The following is a 26,314-nucleotide window of genomic DNA, read 5'->3' as shown; positions in this document are numbered from 1 at the left end:
ATATCAGGCTATTCTGTTCCTTTCCACCTGCCTACTTATTTTTCCTTTGGCGGTAAAGTTGCTGTCCCAGTCTGGGGACATAAAAACATAAAAAATTAAAAATAACTAGGGGGAAGTTTAGTCTAAATTAATAAAAATTGGAACGACAGATAATTATAACAAAATGTAATCTCATTATTTTCAAGCGTGAAGGCAAACATTTTATAAAATGTTGCCAAAAGTACATATTTGCTGAAACTGTCTCAATAAGAATGATTTGTAGTTAGCCAAGTGCCATATTTGCTTGCTTTTCCTTTTTTATTTTATTCTTCACAATTCCCAAATGATTCCTTAACTCACCCCCATGCCAAAGTATACCTTTGCTTTTCTGCTTTGGAAAACAGCAATCACTGATATTAATGAGTTTATTAAAGTCTTAGATCGATCAGTAGCTTTACAGCTGAAAGAGAAGCACTAAAAGAAAGAGCATGGCTATTTGAAATCTTTCTCATGGTCACCCCTTCTTCATTTCTACCACTTAATGTTTCCTTTCATGTACTCACTATCTCATAACTACTGGAGGCAAGGACTATTTTAAGTCTCCCAGTGTCCTAGTTCCTTTCCTTTTTATTCATTCTATACTTTATCATCATAAATATTAATTTTTATAAAACTTTGCCCTCATCAAGTAAATATAACTGACATGCTTTAAAAACTAAACAGCACAGTTTGTAAACTTTAATATACTCTGTATCCTAACTGTCTTGAATCCTCAGATTGTACAGTTAATTCATTAGAATTGACGTATTACTAAATTTGTGGCTACAGAACAAAGGGCAGTCAAGTAAAATTTTTGATCAAGTGTTATTAAATATTTGCAACATGTCAGGCATTTCATTTATAGAAAAATATAGTATCAAAGTATTTATATAAAAAGTAATTTAAAATATAAAATTAATTTAATGTTAGTTTATCTTTATTTGTTGATGAAATAGTCTAAAATAGCCTGTGGCAAATGCCCACGGTTATAAATAAACGCATTTGACATCTTACTGCTTGTGTTTGTAATGAGCTAATAATACTGAAAAAAACAAAATATGGCTTAGGACATATACTTTTCAGCTTTCTCTGGAAAACTTCTGAATACATAAAATAACTGATTTTAAATAAAAATACAGATCATCTCAAAAATACAAAACCTTTTTTTGGAAAGCACAATACTTTTTGTATTCACTATTAAGTTCAACAAGAATAAAAGACTAATGTCACAAGAAAAAGTAATTTTTAGTTACCTCTGAAGTAAACTTTGTCCTTTCAAAATCTTTATAAGTTTTAATGCTTGCTCTTTTCCAACTCCAGGGACTCCCTTTCAGAAAGTGAGAAAAGGAGTTCAAACGTTAATCACGAGGGAATAGATAAATGAAGGGTGAGATGTCCATTCAATGTAAGATTGTGTAGCTCAAAGGATGAGGTAACTGTGTGCAAGACACATTGTTATGTGTAAAGTGAAACTTGCAGAATAGCATACGGTATGATTTAGATTTGTAAGTTAAATGATAATTATATTGTTAACTTATGCAAACAAAAAAGTCAGAGTGTTATATACCAAACCACTGACTGTTTATTTTAGGAGAGGGAGGAACAGAATTTTGGAGGGCTTTCATTTTCTATGTTAATTATTTTGAAGGTATTTTAATTTTACCTAACTTTATATTTGTAATCAGGAAAAGGCATGTTCATTTGATTATATGAACATATAATATTTAAAGATTCAGACAACCAAAGAGAACAAAGGAGAATTCCAAGTTAACTCTTGAAATTAATAACTTAAGAAAATTAAAATAAGCATTAAGTTTCCTACACAAAAAATATATAAATAAATGTATATTCACATGACAATTTCTGGTTTAAATTGAGTCTTCCAGTTCCTATAAAAGTTTATTAATATGTCTTTGTAAGCAAGGCTGTTCTTTAGCCAATATGCATCAGGAGAGACATACCAGTGTTAAAATACTTCTAAACTGGTTAGTAAATAGCCAATGCCCATGTACCCTGAGTGCCTGCCAGCAAAGGGGTCTCCCCCTTAAAATGAATTCCCTTTCCAACCCACCTACACTCAGGATTCAGCTAAAAGGGTTAACACATAGCACAACAGAGGGTATCCAGAAGCATTTTCCATCTCTACAGCCTATGTCTTTAGTAAAACAGTTGCTGGATATTTTGTATGTCACCCTTCATGTATTAGCATTTAGTTATATATTAAATTTTTTTAGGCAAATCATGATAGTAGAGTCTTAAAGATCATTAAGTACAATGATATAAATAGATAGCAGTTTTGGTTGCAAGGAAACAAAAAATCAAAATAGGTAAGGCTAGTGTATAATACCACTGCAGCTAAAATTGGTTTCTGTGAGTTCAAGTTTGCAAATTTTTTCTTATATTCAACACTGAGCTGTTTTTAGACTTTAATTATGATACAATTCCATATGGGAAACAAATCTATTTCAGAATGAGAACTATAATAATTATTTTCTGTGTTGTTTAACAGTTCTTTTCCTCCTGTTTTCTTTTCTTACTAGTTAAAAAAAATTGTTGATTTCTCTATTTGGTCATTGGTGACACAGATTAGAAATTAGAGTTAATAATTTTACTATCCTACTATTTTTTCCTCTCCCAAGCTCTAGTGAAAAAAATTATATGTCATCCTTCTTTAGACTTCTCTTGGGGATAGAGTCCATAGTATAATGAGGGGTTTAGTAAGGATACAAAGATGATCAGCAGGGACATAATAGTGGGACTATACAAAAATAGTGGGAGCTACAGTACAAGTCATTTTATATATTTAAACATCATATTTATGAATGTGGTTATCATGGTAATTCTTAATTCATCCCTCACCTATTATACCTGTTACAGAGAACTATATTGTGTATCTTGTTTTTTTTTGTTTTTGTTTTTGTTTTTGTTTTCAGTTCGCGGGCCTTTCACTGTTGTGGCTTCTCCAGTTGCGGAGCACAGGCTCCGGCGCGCAGGCTCAGCGGCCATGGCTCACGGGCCCAGCCGCTCCGCGGCATGTGGGATCTTCCCGGACCGGGGCACGAACCCGTGTCCCCTGCATCGGCAGGCGGATTCTCAACCACTGCGCCACCAGGGAAGCCCTATATTGTGTATCTTAAGATATAAAATAAGAGATTTTCATGAGCAAAACTCAATGCAATCCTAAGAGGCATGGAAGGATGAATGGCTTAACCCAATAATCATGTTGCCTAGCAACAGTAACAATAACACTGAGCATGTGCACAAATAGAAAGCTAAAATGGAGATGCAAAACTCAGACAACAGTGATAGAAACTAATATTGGCACAAGACAAGGAAAGAGTAATTCCTACATTTCTCTAAAAGGATAGTCAAACGTGAATGTGAATATCTTAGAGGAATGGTTTACTGAGATTTAAGCTGTGGTACTAGTTATGATTCTATTCTCATTTATAACATTCAGTATCATGATGAGCAAGCTGTTTAATGCCACTTGAAATGCTGATTATTTTAGTTACTGAATAGTTTATTACACCTATATTCTTAGGTTCTTTATTACACCTATATTCTTAAATTAGGTTCTTAATTATATAAAATATTGTATTCATATTTATGCAGCATGTAAGGTATCAGAAAAACCCATTATGAATAGTAAATAAATTTGGCAATTTCAGCATACCTTTGGAAGATAATCACAGCCAAGTAATATTGCTAGCCCAACCAGAGCATTTCTATCCAAACCTAGTTTACTCTTGATGTATGACATTGTATAACAGTCAACATGTGGGTCCTAGAAGAAAGAACAGATTCAGTTTCATCTTCAAACAACTAAACAAAAACAACATTATAAAAAATAATTTGTCAAAGCTGTCTCTAAATGTTTATTCCTAAAAGTTTAAAATTATCCTGATCACCAGAATCTTCATAAAATCTAATACTTCAATATCTGGAAATAAAGTCATAGTTTCAAAAATGGCTTTAAAAAATTAACTATAGTAGTAATTTTTTCCTCTTTATTGTTTTTTGGCGTCTACAAAAGTAGATTTTCATCTTGTACAATTAAGCACTGTAAAATGTATATTATAGAAATTGTATATTATTGTAATTACATCATCAGAAGTTAACTATCATTAACAGCATCAGGCATATTCTTCTAAGAAACATGTCCTTTGACACATACATACAAATATTTATTACTCTATTTTTAAGTAAAAATAGGATTATATAAAAATACTATTTTGCAATATTTCTTGCCCACTAATATAACTGGATATCTTTAATATCAATACTACATACCTTTTTAATGATTGCTTACGTGAGACGGACTCTAAGGCAGTGTTTCTCAATGGGGATACTGGGAGCATTTTCAGAAAGATAAGAGAATTTTTTGGCAAGAGGCTTAGTCTCCCTGTGGCTCTAATCCACCAAAGGTCCGTAGTCTCCCTTGCCCAACCCTGAATAATTACAACCAAAATGTCCCATGTATTACCTCCCTCCATGAGAACCGTGGCTATATTTAGCCATTCTCTATCAATGGGCATTTGGGTGTTTGCCAAATTTTTGTAATTAGTGACAATGCTGCAGTTAACATCCTTGTATATCTCTCCTTGCATATTTGGAGGTGTTTTTGAGGCTTACTAAAAGTGCAAATTCTGGGTCAAGGCAATACATATTGTATGCAATTTTATAATATATAGTTGAAACTGATTTAGAATTAAACCTTGTGAAACAAGTCAAGCCCTTAGGAGAGAAATCCACATTTCAAAGAGAATGAACTATGTGGCACTGATATTTTTAAACAGTAAACATTTTACTTAGCGATTGCTAAGTGCCAAGAATTAATCCCTTTAAAAAAGGTAGTGTGTAAAACAAATGCTGAAAAAGAGAAAGAAAAAATACCTTGGTATTCATAGTGAAATTTCTATAAACAGTTTGGGCCCCATAAAGGAAAGCATCTCCATCATTGGTGAGGCAGCCATCTACATAACCACTGGCATTGAGGTAAGCACACATGGCTTCAGCTTCCCCCGCAGCTTGGACCCAAGGAATTCCTAAGCATTCCAGCATATCAAGACACTGAAAAGAAAAAGTAGGTGCAACAAATCTAAGAACATTTTTATTGCTGCTTTTTTCAGTGTTTAACTTACTTCTATATCACAAATATTAATAGTAGCTATTTAGGTGTTTTAAAACTTATTACATTTAAGAAACAACTGGAAACTTGAGCACTGAATACTTAACGGCAAAGTATTAAACTTTTAGATGCAATAATAAAAATTATATTGTGGTTATGTTTTTATGTTTTAAGAGCCCCTATCTTTTAGAGAAAGGTACTGAAATACTAAAACAATATTATGTCTGGGATTTGCTTCAAAATAATGTAGGACCTCCTAGAGAAATGGAAATAAAAACAAAACTAAACAAGTGGGACCTAATGAAACTTAAAAGCTTTTGCAGAGCAAAGGAAACCAAAAACAAGATGAAAAGACAACCCTCAGAAAGGGAGAAAATATTTGCAAACGAAGCAACTGACAAAAGATTAATCTCCAAAATTTGCAAGCAGCTCATGCAGCTCATGAAAAAAACAAACAATCCAATCCGAAAATGGGCAGAAGACCTAAATAGACATTTCTCCAAAGAAGACATACAGATTGCCAACAAACACATGAAAGGATGCTTAACATCACTAATCATTAGAGAAATGCAAATCAAAACTATAATGAGGTATCACCTCACACTGGTCAGAATGGCCATCATCAAAAAATCTACAAACAATAAATGCTGGAGAGGGTGTGGCGAAAAGGGACCCCTGTTGCACTGTTGGTGGGAATGTAAATTGATACAGCCACTATGGAGAACAGTATGGAGGTTCCTTAAAGAATAGAACTACCATATGACCCAGCAATCCCACTACTGGGCATATACCCTGAGAAAACCATAATTCAAAAGGGGCCATGTACCACAATGCTCATTGCAGCTCTATTTACAATAGTCAGGACATGGAAGCAACCTAAGTGTCCACTGACAGATGAATGGATAAAGAAGATGTGGCACATATATACAATGGAATATTACTCATCCATAAAAAGAAACGAAATTGAGTTATTTGTAGTGAAGTGGATGGACCTAGAGACTGTCATACAGAGTGAAGTCAGAAAGAGAAAAACAAACACTGTATGCTAACATGTATATATGGAATCTAAAAAAAAGAAATGGCTCTGAAGAACCTAGGGGCAGGACAGGAATAAAGACGCAGACGTAGAGGATGGACTTGAGGACCCGGGGAGTGGGAAGGGTAAGCTGGGACGACGTGAGACAGTGGCATGGACATATATACACTACCAAATGTAAAATAGATAGCTAGTGGGAAGCAGCCGCATAGCACAGGGAGATCAGCTCAGTGATTTGTGACCACCTAGAGGGGTGGGATAGGGAGGGTGGGAGAGAGATGCAAGAGGGAGGAGATATGGGGATATATGTATATGTGTAGCTGATTCACTTTGTTATAAAGCAGAAACTAACACACCATTGTAAAGCAATTATACTCCAATACAGATGTTAAAAAAAAAAATGTGGGAGTAGAGGAGTGGGTGGGAGTATAGATGAAACAAAATTGGTCAAGAGTTGATAATTGTTAAAGATTGGTGATGGGCTACTTTTGTATTTGTTTAAAATTTTCTGTATGGAAAAGCTAAAAATTTTAATGTCAGTTAAAAAGTAATCCATATTCAATTAAAAAATTAATTTAAAAAGTACTTTTAAAAGTAATGAATATGCAATTTTCATTGTTTTGTTCAATGCTATTATCTCAAGAGTCTGGAAATATCTTGACATAATAATAATTAATCACATTAACATTTACATCTGTAAAACTACAGCAATTCTTCTCACATGATGATCCTCCCAATATGAGCTCTTCCAAAGAAGACGCTATTACACAATTTTGGCTTGAGACCTTAAAGTTCACTTCTTATCACCTCCCCTGTACGATGAAACTCTCACATTATGGGGAACCACACAGGGGTCCGTTGTTGGAGTGCTCCTAGTAAGTCAAATGTCTGTACAGGATGTTTACATCAATTTGTGGTTTTCTTGGGGTTATGAATTTAACCCAGCTGAGTAGCTTATAGTTTAGCTTTAGAGCCTAGTGCATTCTTTCTTCTCATATGTGATACTCTCATTCTATCACTGAGGAATACTGGATATGGTGAGGAAAAGAGGCTATTTACCTAGTTTCTAGAGACAGAAGAAAGATCATCTCTTTTGCTTTAACTGATTAATTGTTTGCATGCTATATGATGTAATAAAAACCTCTGCCAGATGTTGCCCAAGGCGGACAAGGTTCACAAGGACAAAGTACTATGTCAAAAAGAAAGGTGCTTTTCAGAACACTGGCTGGGTGACTTTAGAGAGACAGTTTTGTTATAGGTGCTGCATTACTGCAACACCATGGTTGTTTCTAATTTACCCACACATAAAAAGTATCCTTTCATAAAAAACAAGAGTTTAAAAGTCATTTCAGATTCTGTTCCAACTCTTTTCAAAAACCAGCACAGAATTTGTGATGAGGTTGGTTGCAATTTTCTCTACCCTAAGTCTCTATCACATGGGGTGGAGGTTGTGTTGGAGGACTAATGTGTGCTTTCCATGCTTGTAACTAAAAATGGCAGTAGATTAGGAGAACGTAAGGCTTAGTAACTGAGTGTACAGAAATATGATAATGATTAATGGGCAGGCAACACTGAACCAATACAAAATGCCTAAGAACACCACAATTAGAGAAATAAAGAAATAGGCATAGAGCAATCTTCTCAAAAGGACATAAACATCTTTTTGCGTTATACTGGGTATTTAATTCCTTAAGTATGTAAACCATAGGTATTTCCAGGAACTGATTACACAAGAAATAATTAGAATTCAGTACAGATATTTTCTTCAATTACTGATAGTCATTAAGGTAGAATAGTCACTAACTGAAAATTATTATTTTTAATCACATAAAAATAGAAAATAGAATTTCTGGAGAAAAATGCTTTTTAATTTATACAATACCTTTTAAAAGAAATTAAAATTTTAAACAACATTAAAAAGAAAAACAGGTATAGGAACTCAAAGCAAATGTGATAAAAGGTTTACTTCCTTAGTATATAAAGAATATGAACAAAAGAAAAAGTAAAACCTCAAAAGGTAAGTGGGGAAAGGATATGATGGTCATTACCCAGAGAGAGACTAAAACTAAGTTAAATGTTTAACCTCACCATTAAAAGAACAATACATATTAAATATGTATTATATGTATTTATACGTATTACATAAACAAAGAAATATCTTCGATTTTCCATACTAAATAGTACAAAGATAAACCTCCTAATATCCAATAATCTTGTGGGTGCAATGAAATTGCCTATCTCATATCTGTACTGGTAGAAAGTAACTGGCAAGAGTTATAAAATCACTCCTAAACTTTGGTCTATCAATCCCACTTTGGGTAATTTTATCTTAAAATCACAAGAAAAAGCTATGCTTACAAAAAACTGTTCATCATAATTTTCTGTATAATAGAGAAGAACTAAAAAGCAAACAATATACAATACAATATACAATCATGGGGAATGATTTCATACCTTCATACATGTTGTACCATCATTAAAGTAATGATTTTGAATAGAATATGGAAACAGGGAAACATGGGTATGTTAAGTGAAAACTCCAGATAAAAATTATTTGTGCATGATTACTGCAATTTTTAAAAACATACCCTTAAAAAAGAGACAGGAGAGTTCCATGGTGGCACAGTGGTTAAGAATCCTCCTGCCAATGCAGGGGACACGGGTTTGAGCCCTGGTCGGGGAAGATCTCACATGCCACAGAGCAACTAAGCCATGCACCATGGTCTATCAATCCCACTTTGGGTAATTTTATCTTAAAATCACAAGAAAAAGCTATGCTTACAAAAAACTGTTCATCATAATTTTCTGTATAATAGAGAAGAACTAAAAAGCAAACAATATACAATACAATATACAATCATGGGGAATGATTTCATACCTTCATACATGTTGTACCATCATTAAAGTAATGATTTTGAATAGAATATGGAAACAGGGAAACATGGGTATGTTAAGTGAAAACTCCAGATAAAAATTATTTGTGCATGATTACTGCAATTTTTAAAAACATACCCTTAAAAAAGAGACAGGAGAGTTCCATGGTGGCACAGTGGTTAAGAATCCTCCTGCCAATGCAGGGGACACGGGTTTGAGCCCTGGTCGGGGAAGATCTCACATGCCACAGAGCAACTAAGCCCATGCACCACAACTACTGAGCCTGTGCTCTAGAGCCCGCGAGCCGCAACTACTGAAGCCCGTGTGCCTAGAACTCGTGCTCCACAACAAGAGAAGTCACTGCAATGAGAAGCCCACACACTGCAAGGAAGAGTAGTCCCAGCTCGCAACTAGAGAAAGCCCCTGCGCAGCAACGAAGACCCAATGCAGCTAAAAATAAATAAATAAATTTATAAAAAAAGAAATAAAATAGAGACAAGATAATAACAGCTTCCTACTGTTTTACTTACTTTATCGAATTATAGATTTCTCTTCTTTTAAAATTTTTATAAAAAAATATATTTTATAACGTATAAATATATTAAAATATAACTGAGTACTTTTTAAAATTACAAAGCCCTAAAGGAAGCCAAATACGTATTCTGTCTATGAACTCTCATTAATCCTGAATCAGTAAAGTATGAATTAATGAGACCTCTATCCTGGGAATTCTTTAAGTGCTGAAGATGTCATAAAATGTTACATATTAAGTCCTGACTATGTACTGGTTGTTTTAGATATATTTTCTCTTAATTTTTAACATATCCCTGTAAAGTATTACAATCCTATTTTACAGAGTAGGAAACGAGGCAGACAGGTTAAAAATCTTGCCCACTGTCTCAGAGTTTCTAATGGCCAGTCAGAATCTGAATGCAGGTGAGTTTCACTCCAAAACTTAAACTCTCTTCTCTATTCACACTGTCCTTCTAGTCACAGTAAAGTTAATAAGTATTAAGGATACTGAACAAAAAAGTTTACCAGAGTAAAGTATACTCTATAATTCAAATCAGAATTATTAGATCATATCTGAATGCTCACCTCCTTTAAGACTGATTTAAAATGTGATCTCCCTGTTTTCTGAGACCATGTTTTTCCCGAAGGTCCATACCGAATCTGATTCCTCTTACTTATGACATCAGCTTTCAGCTGTGGGGGTTCCCCTTCCATAACGAACACCAGTTTTACATCCATTAGCGTTAAATATGAGATACGAAAAAATAGGTTCCTGAAATATGAAAGTTAATAATACATTAATCATCATATATTGATAGCAGAAATCAACATAGCAGTATGACATAATGGCAAGAACATTAATATAAAAAATGTTATATGCAATAACATTTTATTTGTTAAGACTACTTTAAGTAGACTGGACTGAGAGACCACTGTGTGTCTTTTAGCAAAGGAGATTTATGATTATTCTAATTGCTATGTGGAAGCTGGTTTTGAGGAGGAGGCCAAGAGAGGAGGGAGGGAAACTAGCGAAGATTTCATCTCAGCAGGGCAGATAAGAGATATTGGCATCCACTGAGGCAGTGCTTCTGGACATCGAGAGAAGTCTGTGAACGCAGAGTATATTCTGGAAGTAGAACTGGCAAGACTTCTGATGGATTGGGTGTGTGGAGGACAAAACAGGGGGAGGATGGCTCCCAAATTTCTGGCTTTTAGTCTTCGAAGCATTCTTGCGGATATGTTAAATAGGCAGCCAAGTATTACGAGTCTGAAGCTCAAAGGGTACGAGGTACAAATTGTGTTATCAATATGGAGATGGCAATGAGACAGGTTAATACATTTTAAAATCTCAAAATGTAAGACAGCAACAACAAAAGAAATGAAGTGGAAACAGAACCAAGACATCCACTGCTTATGCAATCATCTATTTATAGGCTGAGCACATTTACTCTACCTGAGGTGGGGCTTCATGACTGTCCCAATCATTTTTTTGACTGTCTGTGCTTCACATACCCAGAGACTCAGATCAACCGCAATGGTTTTCCCACCAAGACTGTGCAAGTGGACGTGTTGTTTAACAGGCTCCAGAATCTGCCACAAGTCATTCACTCCCATCCTGGTGATTATCTGCTGTTATTTGAGGCACACTTTTCAAAAGATTGTTAAAAGACATAGAAGCTCAGAACAGAAATTCAAACAGTGTATTTTGAGCTAGTGTGGGGTGATTCATAAATAATATTCTTATTTCTTCCATTGGTCAGCTCTTCGGAATGAATCAAGAACACCTGAAACATTAAAAATGGTGGTAATACACTTAGTGGCTTCAAAAACACTGACACAACTAACAGATGAAAAGTTATTAACAGATTATAGCATGCTGAATTTGTCCTTAAAATCCACTCATGTCACCAAATATGTTTCTCTATAGTACTGAAAAATAGTTATTTTTAAACTTAATGTAACGAATGTCAGTGGCTGCCTTGTCCCTCCTCATTCTTTCCTCTTTTCCACGCAGTCTTTAGCAGTGGCTGAGAATAAAAGTTTTCACATGGTCACATTAATATTGCATGAAATTTGGAAAATAAAAGGAAAAATTACCCCCATCTCAAAAGGTGGCAATTGGCTTCTCCCACCTAATAAGAGCAACAAATGCAGAAAATCCACAGATGTGGTAATGCATATTTGTCTTCTTGAGAATTCACTCCTTGATTTACATACCTAAAGAGAGAATAGGACTGACTAGTCCTCTGTCATAATCAGGAAAAACAAAAAGACAAAAGCAGGAAGAATGCAAACACACAAACAAACAAAAAAACACAAAAGATTAAGGAAGGAAAACTGATGGAGAAGTGGGGGGGTGGGAGATAGAAAAGGAAGAGTTGAAGGAATACATTATTATTATTATTTTTTAAAGAGCCTTGGCTTTTTAAATTGCAAGGTCATGCACGTTCATTGTGGGAAAATAAAAAATCTTTTAAAAGAAAAATATTTTAAAATCACCTATAGTTCCACTATCCAAAGAAAACTGATGTTAAACTCTTTTCTATGTACCTGACATTTTAAAAACAAAATTTGCTTAAACCCTGCTATTGTAACCTGCTTTGGTATTTTCTATATGCCAGTTTTTCCTTATTAAACATCTATAGCTGTTTTCCTTTTCCTTTGTTATTATTTGATAAAAAATATTATGTAGCATTTGCATTGAAGATTCAGTCTGACTATGTAAAAGTCTGACTATGTATCATCTGAATAATGACCTTACTTCACTCTACAAACACAAGGTAGGATACAAGACATATTAAGACAAAAAGCTATCACCACAATGCAAAGCCATTCTAACTAAAATGTAACTGTATTGTCTGTTCCTTTAACAGGGTTCATAGTAAAAGCAAATGTTCTCAAATTGTACATGGCTACAAAGAAAATAAATGCTGGAAATGTGGCTATCTGTCATTTTCTCTGAGCTTTTCTGAATCTTAATTTTAAACGTGGTCAGTGTAACCCTAAGTAGTATTTTGTGCACTCATTTTTATGAAGAGCTGCACAAATATTTGCCGATATGTCACTTTAGAAGGAAAATTATAGATTTAAATACAGAGAAGAAAGCATTAGGTAGTAACGGTGGTTCCAGTGCTACTATAGTCTATTGCACATCAAGAAGGCCCACAGATTGAACGTGGGTGGCACTGTGACATGGACTCAGAGTCAAGGTTTTATCTCTTTGTTAGTGAAAAGTTGTAGTAAATTCTGGAAAAAGAGCGGGGGCACATGTATTCGCTAAGGCATTATTATGAAGGGAAACAAGCCTTTTAAAGTGTTAACTACTAGGACTTCTCTGGTGGCGCAGTGGTTAAGAATCCACTTGCCAATACAGGGGACACGGGTTCGAGCCCTGGTCTGGGAAGATCCCACATGCCACGGAGCAGCTAAGCCCGTGCGCCGCAACTATTGAGCCTGCACTCTAGAGCCCGTGCTCTGCAACGAGAGAAGCCACCGCAGTGGGAAGCCCGCGCATGGCAATGAAGAGTAGCCCCTGCTTGCTGCAACTAGAGAAAGACTGCGTACAGCAGCAAAGACCAGCGCCGCCAAAAATAAGTAAATAAATAAATTTAAAAGAAAAGAAAAAAATAAAGTATTCACCACCACAACATGTAAAATTCAGAAATAGAAAGTTTGAGGGGGAAGTTCTTACTGATAATTGTGCTTTCCTTTTATTTGTGACTCACGCTGGATACTGGAATGTGTTGCTACTGAAGGAAATTAAGCAACTTCTCTCTGGAGGAACGTTATCATAACTTATCCTACTTCATTTAAATTTGACCCTGACGCTAGCTGTCAAATTTTTAAATGCAGGTATCTCCTGATTTAGCAATAGCTCTCCTAGGAATTTACTTTAAGATATGCTCTTAAGTGCTTACAGATTTATATTCATTGTAACATTGTTTATAATAGACACTGGGAAGAACCAAATGAGCACAACAGACATATCTTTAAGCAAATTATGGTATATTCAAACAATGGAATAGATGATGCAGCAAATAAAAATGGATACATCTTCCTGAACTGATGAAATAGTCTTCAAGTTTTGAAATGAAAACAGGTACAAAATAGGTTATTTATTAGGGATGAGTTAAGTTGAGAGGTGTGAAAAATTACTCTTTGTGTTGTTTATTTTTTTAAATAACTATATGCTTGTATTACTTTTCAAATTAAAAAAAAAAAAGCTAAAGAATGTGGCCCTATCTATAAAGGGTTGGGCAAATAAACTAGAAATCTTTAGATGGTTTATGTCTTGCCTAAATATTAAGTAATGAAATATGGACACAGTTCATGGGTCAATTAAAAAGCAATGTTCTACATATTTATGAGTACCTGAATATCAAATACGACTTCAGTATGTCTTTTTAAGGATAAGAGATTCATTTTTTCTGGTTTCCTCCAGAATGCCTAGGAATGAGTTATGTGGTCTTAGGCAAGGCGCATCTTTTCTCTGGTCCTTCCATCTCTAAAGTTCAATCCTTCCTAGCATGTCTCTAATGCATTACGTAAGCTGACTACACATATATAAGTAAATAGTAAGAATAAAGACTGTTGCATGGTGCAGTGTTATCATGGCACACACAAACATATTTATGTATAGGACTGTGATGTACATTGTATTCCTTCTGAGGGTGATGGAAAAAAAAAATTGGAGAAACACTAATGAGGTAGACTGAATCTTAAAAATTGTAGTCCTCTGGGCTTCCCTGGTGGCGCAGTGGTTGAGAGTCCGCCTGCCGAGGTAGGGGACACGGCTTCGTGCCCCGGTCCGGGAAGTTCCCACATGCCGCAGAGCGGCTGGGCCTGTGAATTATGGCCGCTGAGGCTGTGTGTCCAGAGCCTGTGCTCCGCAACGGGAGAGGCCACGACAGTGAGAGGCCCGCGTACCGCAAAACAAACAAACAAAAAACTGTAGTCCTCTATTTCAAGCACATTTGGAACATTTTTAAGGATCTTAACGGAATATATTATTCACTGGGGCAGCCATGCCTGGAAAAATAAAAATAAACCCAGAACTGATTCTATTAATATTTTAAGGTTCCCACAGATTGGATCCCTTAGTTAAAAGAGGGCTTTTAACTAAGCCCATAAGTAATGTCTTTAATATAATATGATCATTACATTTAAAACTTATTCATGTTATTTTAATTTCTTTTGTCAGAAATAAACCTGGTTTAAAGAATGAGCATTCCAGGACTTCCCTGGTGGCACAGTGGTAAAGAATCCACCTGCCAATGCAGGGGACACAGGTTCGAGCTCTGGTCCGGGAAGATCCCACATGCCGCGGAGCAACTAAGCCCGTGTGCCACAACTACTGAGCCTGCGCTCTAAAGCCCACAAGCCACAACTACGGAGCCCATGTGCCACAACTACTGAAGTCCGCACACCTAGAGCCGTGCTCCACAAGAGAAGCCACCGTAATGAGAAGCCCACACACCACAACGAAGAGTAGCCCCTGCTCACTGCAACTAGAGAAAGCCCGCGCGCAGCAACAAAGACCCAATGCAGACATACAGAAATAAATAAATAAATAAATAAATAAATAAAAAGAATGAGCATCTGTGGTTATGTTACAGAACTAGCACTGGCAGCTGAACAGATATGTACCTAGGATATCTATTTTGGCTATTCCTTTATTATAATATGGGCAAAGACTACAAAGCTGTAACAATGGCTGCTTAAACACAACTAGTATGAAAAACGCAGGCAAAAATTAAAAAAGGTCTGTAACAAAATTATCATTTAGGTCCCAGAAAGTAAAAATTACTATCTCTGGGGCTTCCCTGGTGGCGCAGTGCTTGAGAGTCCGCCTGCCGATGCGGGAGACGCGGGTTCGTGCCCCGTTTCAGGAGGATCCCACGTGCCGCGGAGCGGCTGGGCCCGTGAGCCATGGCCGCTGAGCCTGCGCGTCCGGAGCCTGTGCTCCGCAAATGGGAGAGGCCACAGCAGTGAGAGGCCCGCATAACGCAAGAAAAAAAAAAAAAAAAAATTACTATCTCTGAACTAAGGTTTTCTCTTCTCCACTTTCCTTAGTTATATGACATTTTCTAGAAAAAAAGTCTCTTTCATTGACAGTCTTCCTGGTCACATTTTTTTCTTCCAGTTTTAATGAGATACAACTGACATACAGCACTGCTTAAGGTTCAGTTGTACAACATAATGATTTAGCTTAAGTACATCATGAAATGATTACAGTAAGTTTACCACATCCATCATCCCATAAAGACACAAAATTTAAAAATGTTTTCCTTGTGTTGAGAACTCAGGATTTGTTCTCCTAACAACTTTCACATATAACATACAGCAATGTTAATGATATTAATCACGCTGTACACGACACCCTTAGTACTTATTTATTTTATAACTGGAAGTTTGTACCTCTGATCACCTTCATCCAATTCCTTTTTAAACTACTTTGGTACCTTGACCTAGAGTCCCAATATATCTACTGAAATGCATTTGAAAAAGGTTAAAAATCTCTCGTGTCCCCCAAGCATACTCCTATAAAGTAGTAATGCTCTGCTATGTTTCTTTCATAACCATGAAAGAATTGCTGCTATCGTGAAACGTGCTTTTTTCCACTTTTTTCTCTGAATGATAGGACCCAAGGGGACAATTTTTAGGAGCTAGCCTCTCTCTCTAACATGCCCCAATGAGTCTTTTTTTTTTCTTTCTCTTAGTAACTTACCGTTAATGAATTTCCATTAGACCTTCTTGAATAACTGCAACTTTATATAGCCTTAACTAAAAAATAATAGATTAGAACTATGCCAAGTCACACTATTTAAAGGATTGGTGGCAGGCATAATAACTAGAAAGTTAACAGAAAGACTCACAGGAAGATTATTTTTAGAGTCAGAGAGGTGAGTGTCCTTTGAATATAACGAAGAGACTTCTCTTCACTTCCCCTCTTTAATATTTATCCCTCATCATCTGACAACTTCTCCGAATTCTTGATAAGAACATCTAATCTCCTACTTTATCTTTACATGGATGCATAATAGGCATCTAATTCTTGATTCCACCATCTCTCCTCAAAACTGTTCTATCCCTAGTTATTGCCAAATATCCAGTTGCTTAGGCCAAAAACCTAGCAGTCATTCTTGATTGTTCTCTTTACTTCACTCTCTAACAGCAACTTGATCAACAAGTCCCCTGTCTCCAAAACACATCCTAAATCCCCGTTTCTAAAGATACTCTTCTAGTGCGTGAAGTCTGCTAACTGGCCTCTCTGCTTCTACTTTTTGCCACCCACGCAATCATCCTCCCCATAGAAGCCACAATGATCTTATTTAAAAATCTAAAACATATTTAAAAATCTTCATCTCTCTGGTAATGGATAGTGAATTTCCTTAAGGGTGACATAACTTCTGTTTGTTACCAGTTAATTTACTTCATTTATGGTGCTATCTTATAGCCCGTTGTAAAATGCAAAAAATATTAATGTAAAATTACAAAGCATTCTAAATGTAATACATTATTTTAAAATACTCTTAGGATTATCTTCAATAGATCTACAAGCTAAGGTCTTTGTGCTCCTTTTGAAAATCACTTGTAAAAGCAGAATATTAAACAAATACCTCAATAGTTCTGAAAGGGTAAAATTATGTGAAATATCTTATTAAAAATTACACCATGTGTGTGTTTGGTTTTCTTGGCTGTGCTGTGTGGCTTGTGGGATCTCAGTTCTCCACTCAAGGACTGAACCTGGGCCACGGCAGTGAAAGCCCAGAATCCTAAATACTAGGCCACCAGGGAACTCCCCATAACATGTTTTAAGGTTGCACTTAATCTAAAATGTCTATTTCCACGATCTATTATTTCCCATTCCTTGTCACTTTCTTTGTACCAGCCCTTCCTTTGAAGTGATATTAAGTAGCAATGGTAAGACTGTAAAAGCATTTAAAGTTCCAAAAGGGGACAGAATGCAACAACTTTTAAGATATTCAAGTACAACTACACTCAAAGATAGAACAGATGGTTCTTGCATGAGGTCATGATCAACCTGAAAAGGTTGCTTGAAAATACCTCAGCATTAAGTAAAATTTAAAAATACTACACATAGCAAACTCACCCCAAACTGTGTATAATTTTAATAGGTGAAATTTGAAATTTTTTATGATGTAAGATTTGGCGAGTCTCTACTCCTATCTTTCATAATGTAATGATTTCATTGACATCAATCTGCTCATGCAATCAATGTATATTACATATATTTTAAAAAGTCTCCTAATATAGCTCTTAAGAACTAAGAACTAATGTGATGCAAGAATACTTATGTGACTCAACGAAGTCAGAACAACCCATAGCAAATAACTTTATAGCCTACTAGTGGCTTCAATTTATATGCTTTAGTGAAAGAGCATTGGACTTGGGATAGAAAACCTAAAATTTTGATCTTGGATATACACTGACTAGCTGTACAACCTTAGGAGGACATTTAACCCACCTACAAAACGAGAGGTATTAAACCAAATGAATTACAAGATTCTGATATCTTTTGAATCTCATCACCTATTCTGATAGTTTGGTATTAAAAACAAATCACTCTATTTCAGATATTATTTCTTGGTAGAAAGAACATGAATTTCTAGTTTAAAATAAGAGCTTAAGAATCCCCTTCAGGTTAAAACAAAACCAAATCCTTTGATGTAACCATATGGTACCCATAAATCAATTTATGCTCCTAAAACTTCCTTAAAAGCTAATAAGTTTTATTGGTTAATTATAAAACTGAATGAGGTGAGAAAAGCACAGAACCTTGCTAATTCCACTAATGAATCAAATTTAAAGAACATAAAAGAGGTAAATGGTTTGATATGCAAAAATATACATTTTATTAAACTAACAGCTTTCCAGTTTTATTTCAGGTTTAAGCAGAAGCATTAGAAACAATTTTTTTTAACAATAAAGCAGGAACTACTTTAAATTTCCCAATTCCCATGCAGATGACTCTATTTCATATAAAGTTTGGTAAACTGTATAATGCTTATTTCAGTTCAGGATTGTATTGTATAGGACTTACCACATAATTTCACTAATTAATGCTGTGTTTATTATTTCTTCAGTTTTATTTTCATATGAATTTAGCTTAAACTTTGAAGAATAATATAACCCAGGCTTAAATTACTTGTTATTAATAAATATTTATTAAATGCCTACTATTTACCAGAATTCTTCTTGGTGCTGGAGATACAATATTGAAAGATCAAGCCCTGCATTTAAGGACCGTGGTTAGGTGAGATTAGAGATAAAAAGGGAATTATAACAATGTGACAAGTACAGGCACAGAAGTAAGGCTAGAGAACTATAGGAGTAAATAGAGCTAAAGAAGGTATCCTACTTAGTGCAGGGCATCAAGGAAGACTTCTTAAAGGAAGTTACATATAAGCAGAGACCTCCCAGCTGTGCTTCCCATCTTTTACCCACAAGGACCACTTGGGCCAGATGTCGTAGTGTTTTCACCTATTTTGACTATGTCATATGTGTATCATGGCAAAGGCCAGGATAGGAACATATACTTGATCATCTTTAGAAGTAAAAGGGTAGGAATTTCCTTACTGGAGACCAGAAGTTTGACATCAGTTTCTTCGGGGGTGTTCTGGGTTAGCAGTAAATACCCCTTTTTTCCATCTAGAAAGGAAGATTTTGGGGTATAGAAAGTATATTACGTAGCTACATCAGCATGCCACGTGAAGAGCTGTGTAAAGACAGAGGCGGTAGCTTAATGTCGGGTTGAGAAGGCGCTGAAAGCTAAGCCAAGGAACTTAAACTTCTTTAGTTCCGATGTTTATTGAGAGGGTTTACAATGTAGGCACCCGCCAGCGGAAAGAAAGATTGTAAATAAACAACCACAATGCCTTAAGATAACTGCTATAATGGAAGTATTTCCAAAACACAAAGTTAACACCAAAAAAGAGGAACACCCAAGTGTGCCCATGGGGATCAGGGAAGGCTCGCCCAGGATGGCCTTGAACCAGGCGTGGGAGTGTACCCCACGGTGCCCGGGGGAATGACATTCGGGACCCAGCGGCCTCGGCACGGCCGCCAGAGCGCGGAGCCGCGGCGAACAGCTCCCACGCGCCGGTGCGAACCGCAGGGACGGGGAGACTACGGGCTCGGAAAGCAGGGCTGAATCCAGCCGGGAGCTTCGGACTGCTGTCGTCCTGGACCCAAAGAGAGCCTCTGACGGTGTTTTGGGAGGAGGGGGCGGGTGCGACAGGGACACGAACACAAAGCTCGCCCCCAACCCAGACTGCAAAGGAGCCAGTGGAAGGACCCGGGCGGTGCCATCTCTCCACCGTTCTGCGGGACTTACCGGGACAACCCTTCCTCCTTGGTTTTGAAAGACGCCCTTCCGTGATTTACCAGTTTGGCCTGAATCCTAACTACTGCTGTCTACAAGTTTCTAAATTTTCTCTTCTCAAAAAATAAGAAAAAGAAAACTAAAGACTTTCTCTTTCCTTCCCCAAGCAAAGCCGACCGTTTGGCGCCTAGCACCCTGCCCCGGAAAGCTCCTGGGGAGCACTTTGAATTCGGCGCCTTCTCGCCCACAGCCCCGCCTCTTCCGGGAAGTGACTGTCCCCTTTCCGCGACCGCGGTCGTACGCTCGGCTTCCCGGGCTTCCAGCCGGCCGCTGTACGCATGGGTGGAACTGTAGTCCTGGGGCTCCGAGTTTTTTTCACTTTCACTTAGGCAAATCACCCGCCCCGCTCCCCGCGTCCCGCTGTCGCCGAGCCCCGAGCTTCTACAAGCTTTCTCCGTCCGCCCAGGGGCACTTCCGGCCCCTCTTAGACTCCAGTGGCGCGCAAACTCCGAACCGCGCACGCGCGGGCGGAGTCCCGGCGGGAGGGGGGGCGGGGCGCAGGCGCGGAGTGTCCCGCGGTGGGCGCCGGGGCGGCCGGGCTGCTGCCTTCTCCCGCTGTGGGCGCGCAGAACCCAGCGGGCCGACGGCGGCCGGCCGACGCCGAGACGCCCCTGGGGTGGCTTTAGCGTCCTGTTGCGCCACGGCCGCCCCGCCGATCGGGTTCCTTCGGGAGACTTCGACTTGTTCGAGGTAGGGTGAGGGCGCGCGCTGTCGCTCTCCCTTGCTGCGGGTCCATGCCCCTTCACCGCACTCGTAGCTGGCGCCCCCAGCGCACCTGGTGGCGGCCGGGTCAGCGGTGCTGCGGCAGTGTCCAGGGGGGCCGGGCGGCCCGGCCCACGGCCGGCGGGGATCTTCACGCCCTCTCCGCAGGCGGCACAGGTCCCCTCAGCCGCGGGAAACTTGCCCGTGTGTCCGCTGGGCTCCGCCCTCGAGCGGCTCTGGCGGCGAGGGTTGCCAATCCCGGCTCGGGCTGCGGGACCCGGCGCCCGGCCCCAAACGGCCCTTTAGGCTTTGACGAGGGGCTTGGGGGGTATAAGGGTCGGGGGATGAGGTTGGGTTCGGGAATCGGGCTTTTATCACCCGTTTGATGGTACCTCGCAAGTAGCAACTTAAGTATGTTTAAGAGATGTATGTAAATATTAAATTGGATTTGTTGCTAAAATGCCAGTTTCATGAGAACGCAAACTCTTCTGTACCTGGAAGAATTAAATTGTGATGTTTGGAGGTTTTATGATGTTATTTCTTTTCCCTGATTTTCTCGTGGAGATGAGCTGGAGAAGAATCACTATTGGGAATTGCGGAACACAGGACTCAAGGGTAGAGAAAGGGCTTGAGAGGATCCTGGGATAATTCCTAGGAAGAGCAACTATTTGCTGTTTAAACCCTGAAGACAGAACTTATGTGAGTGCTTACTGCTCTGTATATTTCATGAGGAGACGATTACAAGCGAGTGTTTTAAAGACAAGCTACTCTGGAATGTATATTCAAAAGAAAAAAAGTCCAAATTCGCTGACGGCTTTTAGACGGCTGCTATGTAGTCTTTTAAAATGTTCACTGGCACATGCACTTGCTTGCAGAGAGTTCCATGCGTGCATAAGTGGAGAGGGACCATATTGGAACTACTTAGATTTACTTTATCTCGTTCTTTTACTGTGTGAAATATGCAGAGTAATAATTTCCTATGAGAATGTGTCTTTACAGTTGTGTTGTTGTTTTTTTTTCCTTGAATGGCTGTAAGTACAAAGAAGTTTGGAGATTACTAGAATATTGCTTAAAAAACATGTTTTTGTGCAAGACACAACCAGTGTTGTGTGACCCCCGACAAGTCGGTACCACCTCTGCAAATTTCAGTTCCTTTTCTGTAATTGGAGAAAATAACATGGTCCCTAACTCACAGGATTCTTAAATATGTGAGGGTGGGGGGATAGAGAGAGAGTTAGAGTTTTATCTCTGTACCTGTCTATAATTAGTATGAAGTATTTAGAATTGAGCCTGGCAAAAGTCAGCACAAATGGCATATTAAAGTGGTTACAGTGAAAAACCAGTTTCATTCCCAAAAGTTTATTTTACTGAGTATTTTACTGAGTGCCTGGATGTAGAATTTTGTGTAAAACCTGCCTAAATCTTGACTATCATTTTTAGACCTAAGTTAGGAAAATTAATCAAAGCCATACTTGGCTTACTTTCAGGAATTAATAAATAACTCAAAATTTTACTACAATAGTATGCATTATATTTAAGGCATAGTTAAATGTCACAGTTTTATACACACACACACACACACACACACACACACACACAAGTCCAGATGACTGAGGGTCAAGTGTAGATACTTACATTAATGTTAGTGTTTTGGATTCACTAGTTAATGAGATACATCTTTCTCACTAAACATAGTTTCCCTGGTGACCAAATTCAGAACACTTCCTGTGGCTTTCTTAGCTCCACTCCCGAATCTGCCTGTACTGCAGAGTATATTTTACTGCCTACTGGTCTCTCTATCTCAGGAGCACTTAAAACTCAGTGTTTTCAAACAACATAAATGTATTATTTATCCTCCTTCCTTTCCAAACCTTCTCAGTCTACTGATAATGGCATTTAGTATTAAGAGTAAAGGTTGTTTCTGAAAATTAAACACAAGGTAAAATTCTGTAAAGCAAGCCCAAGTTTTAATTGGCTTGAATAAGTAACATTAGAGGGACATATCACATTAGAATCCGTTATGTAGTTTTATACATTAACAAAGGATGGACAAGAAGATGAACAGATTAATATCCAATTTCACTGCCTATAAAGAGTCAAACTTGGTTAAACTCAGTTCATACCATGAGGAACCTGGACGTTAAAGAGGTTTGACTTTGGGTTTTGACAACCTGGGTTTGGATCTAGCCTCTGCTAAGTTATAGCTACATAAGTCTGGGTATCTTTTAATTGAGCCTCAGTATCCCCTTTTGTAAAATAAGGACAATACTTAGAAGGATGTTGAGGATTAAAGGAAAGGTTTGTACCTCTTAATCCCCTTCACTTATTTCATCCCCGACCCCTCCCTCTGGCAACTATACATTTGTTCTCTGTATCTGTGAGTCTGTTTTCATTTTGTTTTGTTTCTTTTGTTTTTTAGATTCCACATATAAGTGAGATCATATGGGTATTTGTCTTCCTCTGTCTGACTTATTTCATTTAGCATAATACCCTTTAGATTCACCCATGTTGTTGCAAATGGCAAGATTTCATTTTTAGTGGTTGTGTAATATTCCAGTGTGTGTGTGTGTGTGTGTGTGTGTGTGTGTGTGTGTGTGTATGTGTGTGTGTATCACACCTTTATCCATTTATCTGTTGATGGACACTTAGGTTCCTTCCATATCTTGCCTATTGTAAATAATGCTGCAGTGAACATTGATGTGCATGCCACTGCTTTTGTTCAGCACCCCTTATCCTTTAGAGACTGGTCTCTTTTGCCCCTATTCTTACTCTCTCTGTTTCGTTTGTCTTCTATATTGAGGTCACAGGGATTTTTTAAAATACAAATCTCAGTGTTCACATTTTATTATCTGAAGTGCTGTGCTTAGTACTTCCTAGTTTTGCTCGTCTGGAATTGTTTGATGGATGTGGCCTAATGAGTTTTTTCACTTATTTATATTATTTATTATCTATTGCATCTCACATTACTTCATGATATATTCCAAGTAGTGTGCTTAATTAATTCAGTACATTAAAAATGAGGTGGTATAATGCAGAATGAATTTGTCTGTGGTGGTGGGAGAAGTGGAATTGGGAATGAGGTAAATAGTCCATGGCAGATTCAGAAGCAGCAGCAGTTTGCCTTTTTTTTAACCATTGTTTTCTATTAATAATTCCAGTTCTGTTATGACTGTTCTCACTGCTGTTAACCCCTACTTTGATATGAATGGGAAGTGTGAATCACTACATACTCACAATAAATTTGAAAATTTAGAAATTTAGAAATTTGTAGTCCTTTGTTAAAATGCTTTTGGTCTCTCAAATTTCCTATGTACATGCTTGCTGTAATTAACCCTTGGCGATTTATTTTTCTTCTTGAACTTTTTTTTTATTGAGAATCTGCATATTTGTTACTATTCCTGCTCTGATGGAGTTTGCTTTCTGCGAGGGGGAAATGATATGTCCCTTAATTTTAATTTTTTTATTGTAAATAAACAAATATTAAAGACCATGAAGAGCTTTATGGATATATTGAAAATCCCAGAGGAGTTTTTTTTTCTATTTTTATATATTGCAGGATATTAAAAGTATTTTTCTTTGCAAGAAAAGTATGTCTCTGCAAGAAGAGTATGTCTCTTTAGCCTATTAGAAACAGTTTTACTATTGTAACCTAAAATTAACTCTCAGGACATTCATGTGTGTTTTTAAAAATCCATTATCATTAAATTACAAAGTGATTCCTATTTTAAAAGGTAGGATCCTTCAGTGTCTGTTAGATGCAAGTTACCATGGCAACCTAACAGCAAACTGCAAATCCCAGGCTAAGCACAGCAAATAAAAAACATCATTGTCATGTAGCACACTGTCTTCCGTATAGTATAGAATCTCACATTCGTTGTGAGGAGCTAATCACATTTACCTTTCCCCCCAGTTTTACTAGAAAAACTACCATTTTCTAATGGTAAAATACTAAAATCAGTCAGCTGATGTGTCTGCTAACTGCAAGATCGTGTATTAAGCATTAATAAAAACAGTGTCTAAAAGGGCATTTAATGTTGGGAAAACCAAAAAGTAATGTGTCTTCTTTGCTCTTCTATAATAAATAAATTACTGTAATTGAGAAAGGAATAGAGGTATGGGCGGGAAAGAAGGAAGTGTTGGGAAAATAATAGCCTGGTGGTATTCTAGGGAACTTAAATTAGCAACAAGCTGAAACTAATATACATTAACTCTTGCTATTAAATAATTTGAGAATTGTTTGATTTTCAAGTTCTGACTTGTGTAAGAGATTCAAAATAAACATTATTTGTAAAAAAGATGGTGAATATTATGTAATCGTGACTGTAACACTAGTACTGTCTCAAAAGGCATTTGTTAAATGTCCTTCTTTGGATGTTAACTAATATACCTTTTAAGTGGTATTTGATTTATCATGATAAATTAGGTTCCTTATTGCCTTCAGGATAGGATAAAGTCCCAAGTTTTTTAATGTTGTTTACAACAGTTCATCTCAGACTTTAATGTGCTTTTGAGTCACCCGAGACCTTGTTCAAATGAAGCTTCAGATTCAGTTGGTTTAAATTGAGGCCTGAGATTCTGGATATCTAATATGTTCCTCAGAGATGTAGATGGCTGCTTGATGGTCCTTGGGCCACATTTTGAATATCAAGTCTACCAGTCATTCTATGGCTGGCTTCTTCTCTGCTGCCCTAACTTTATTACTGGTAGGTATGCCTTGTCATTTATGGCACTGTGTCATGGACATGCTTATAGTATCCCCTACAGTAGCAGTTTGCCAAGTGTGGTCCAGGGATCCATGAGACTCTTTCAAAGAGTCTACAAGATCAAAATTGTTTTCATAATTAATGTAAGATGTTATTTCCCTTTTTCATGTTCATTCACTTGTGACTGTACAATGGAATTTTCCAGAGGTTACAGACATGTGATGATGCCATCGCTCTGACGACTGATAGAATGTGTACTTGTGTGTTGCTTGTTTTAAAAGTTTTTCAATTTTAATTTATAATGTGGTAAATATTGATAGATTTAAACAAAAGCTCTTTGAGGTCCTTGGTACTTTTTAAGACACCACAACCTTTGAGAACTGCTGCCCTATGGTTTTTTTAGGCCATGGACACAAAGACTCACATCTAAAACTTTACCAGAGCTCTTTCCATAGCTTACGGTGGCTGTTCGGCTAGGGTGGGAGTTTCAGCCCCCCACGTGGACACTGCAGTGGGGTGGCCTCCTCACCTTTCCGGGCAGTGGTAAAAGGCCTCCTCTGACACCATCCAAGGGGGAATGGGAGTAAGTAGCATCCTGTTACCCCCTATTGGGGGTGGACATCTAAGTTCTCCACCTGATGCCATCATCATGGCTCCCTACTTGGCCTACACAGCCGCCTCTGAAACTAGCTTCACCAGGGTGGAAGTCCAGGCTACCCACTTGGCCATATTTGACTGGAGTAGAGTGATTATTGTCTAAAAGTTTCCTGTCTTGTTAGGCTCCCCTTTTCCTGCTCCTTTGTCTAGAGTGAGCAAGCTTTCATTAGGCTTTTTTTTTTTTTTTTTTTTTTTTTTCCGGTTCCGCGGCCCTCTCATTGTTGTGGCCTCTCCCGTTGCGGAGCACAGGCTCCGGACGCGCAGGCTCAGCAGCC

At 37.6% G+C, this 26,314-nt stretch overlaps 2 protein-coding genes across 2 annotated transcripts in view; one reads left to right on the top strand and one right to left on the bottom strand.

Moving 5' to 3' along the window:
- GEN1 (GEN1 structure-specific endonuclease) overlaps positions 1–20,127 on the bottom strand; it is a 29,637-nt gene extending 9,510 nt beyond the window's left edge. The window contains exons 1-6 of the mRNA XM_007464461.1: positions 19,930–20,127; positions 11,026–11,198; positions 10,158–10,344; positions 4,915–5,091; positions 3,695–3,805; positions 1,272–1,345 (exon numbers count right to left, since the gene is read on the bottom strand). Of these exons, the coding sequence (XP_007464523.1) occupies positions 1,272–1,345; positions 3,695–3,805; positions 4,915–5,091; positions 10,158–10,344; positions 11,026–11,186 (710 nt within the window). The 5' untranslated portion in view covers positions 11,187–11,198; positions 19,930–20,127. The remainder of the gene's footprint in view (positions 1–1,271; positions 1,346–3,694; positions 3,806–4,914; positions 5,092–10,157; positions 10,345–11,025; positions 11,199–19,929) is intronic.
- Positions 20,128–20,479: 352 nt separating this feature from the next.
- The window catches only part of SMC6 (structural maintenance of chromosomes 6), a 72,929-nt gene continuing 67,094 nt past the window's right edge, over positions 20,480–26,314 (top strand). Inside the window, exon 1 of the mRNA XM_007464460.1 lies at positions 20,480–20,667. The gene's annotated coding sequence lies outside the window, so the exon portion shown is untranslated. The remainder of the gene's footprint in view (positions 20,668–26,314) is intronic.

Source organism: Lipotes vexillifer, unplaced genomic scaffold, assembly GCF_000442215.2.
Source record: "Lipotes vexillifer unplaced genomic scaffold, Lipotes_vexillifer_v1.1 scaffold1109, whole genome shotgun sequence".
Lineage (NCBI taxonomy): Eukaryota > Metazoa > Chordata > Mammalia > Artiodactyla > Lipotidae > Lipotes > Lipotes vexillifer.
The sequence above is the reverse complement of the archived record's forward strand: the minus strand, read 5'-3'. Positions and strand labels throughout refer to the sequence as shown.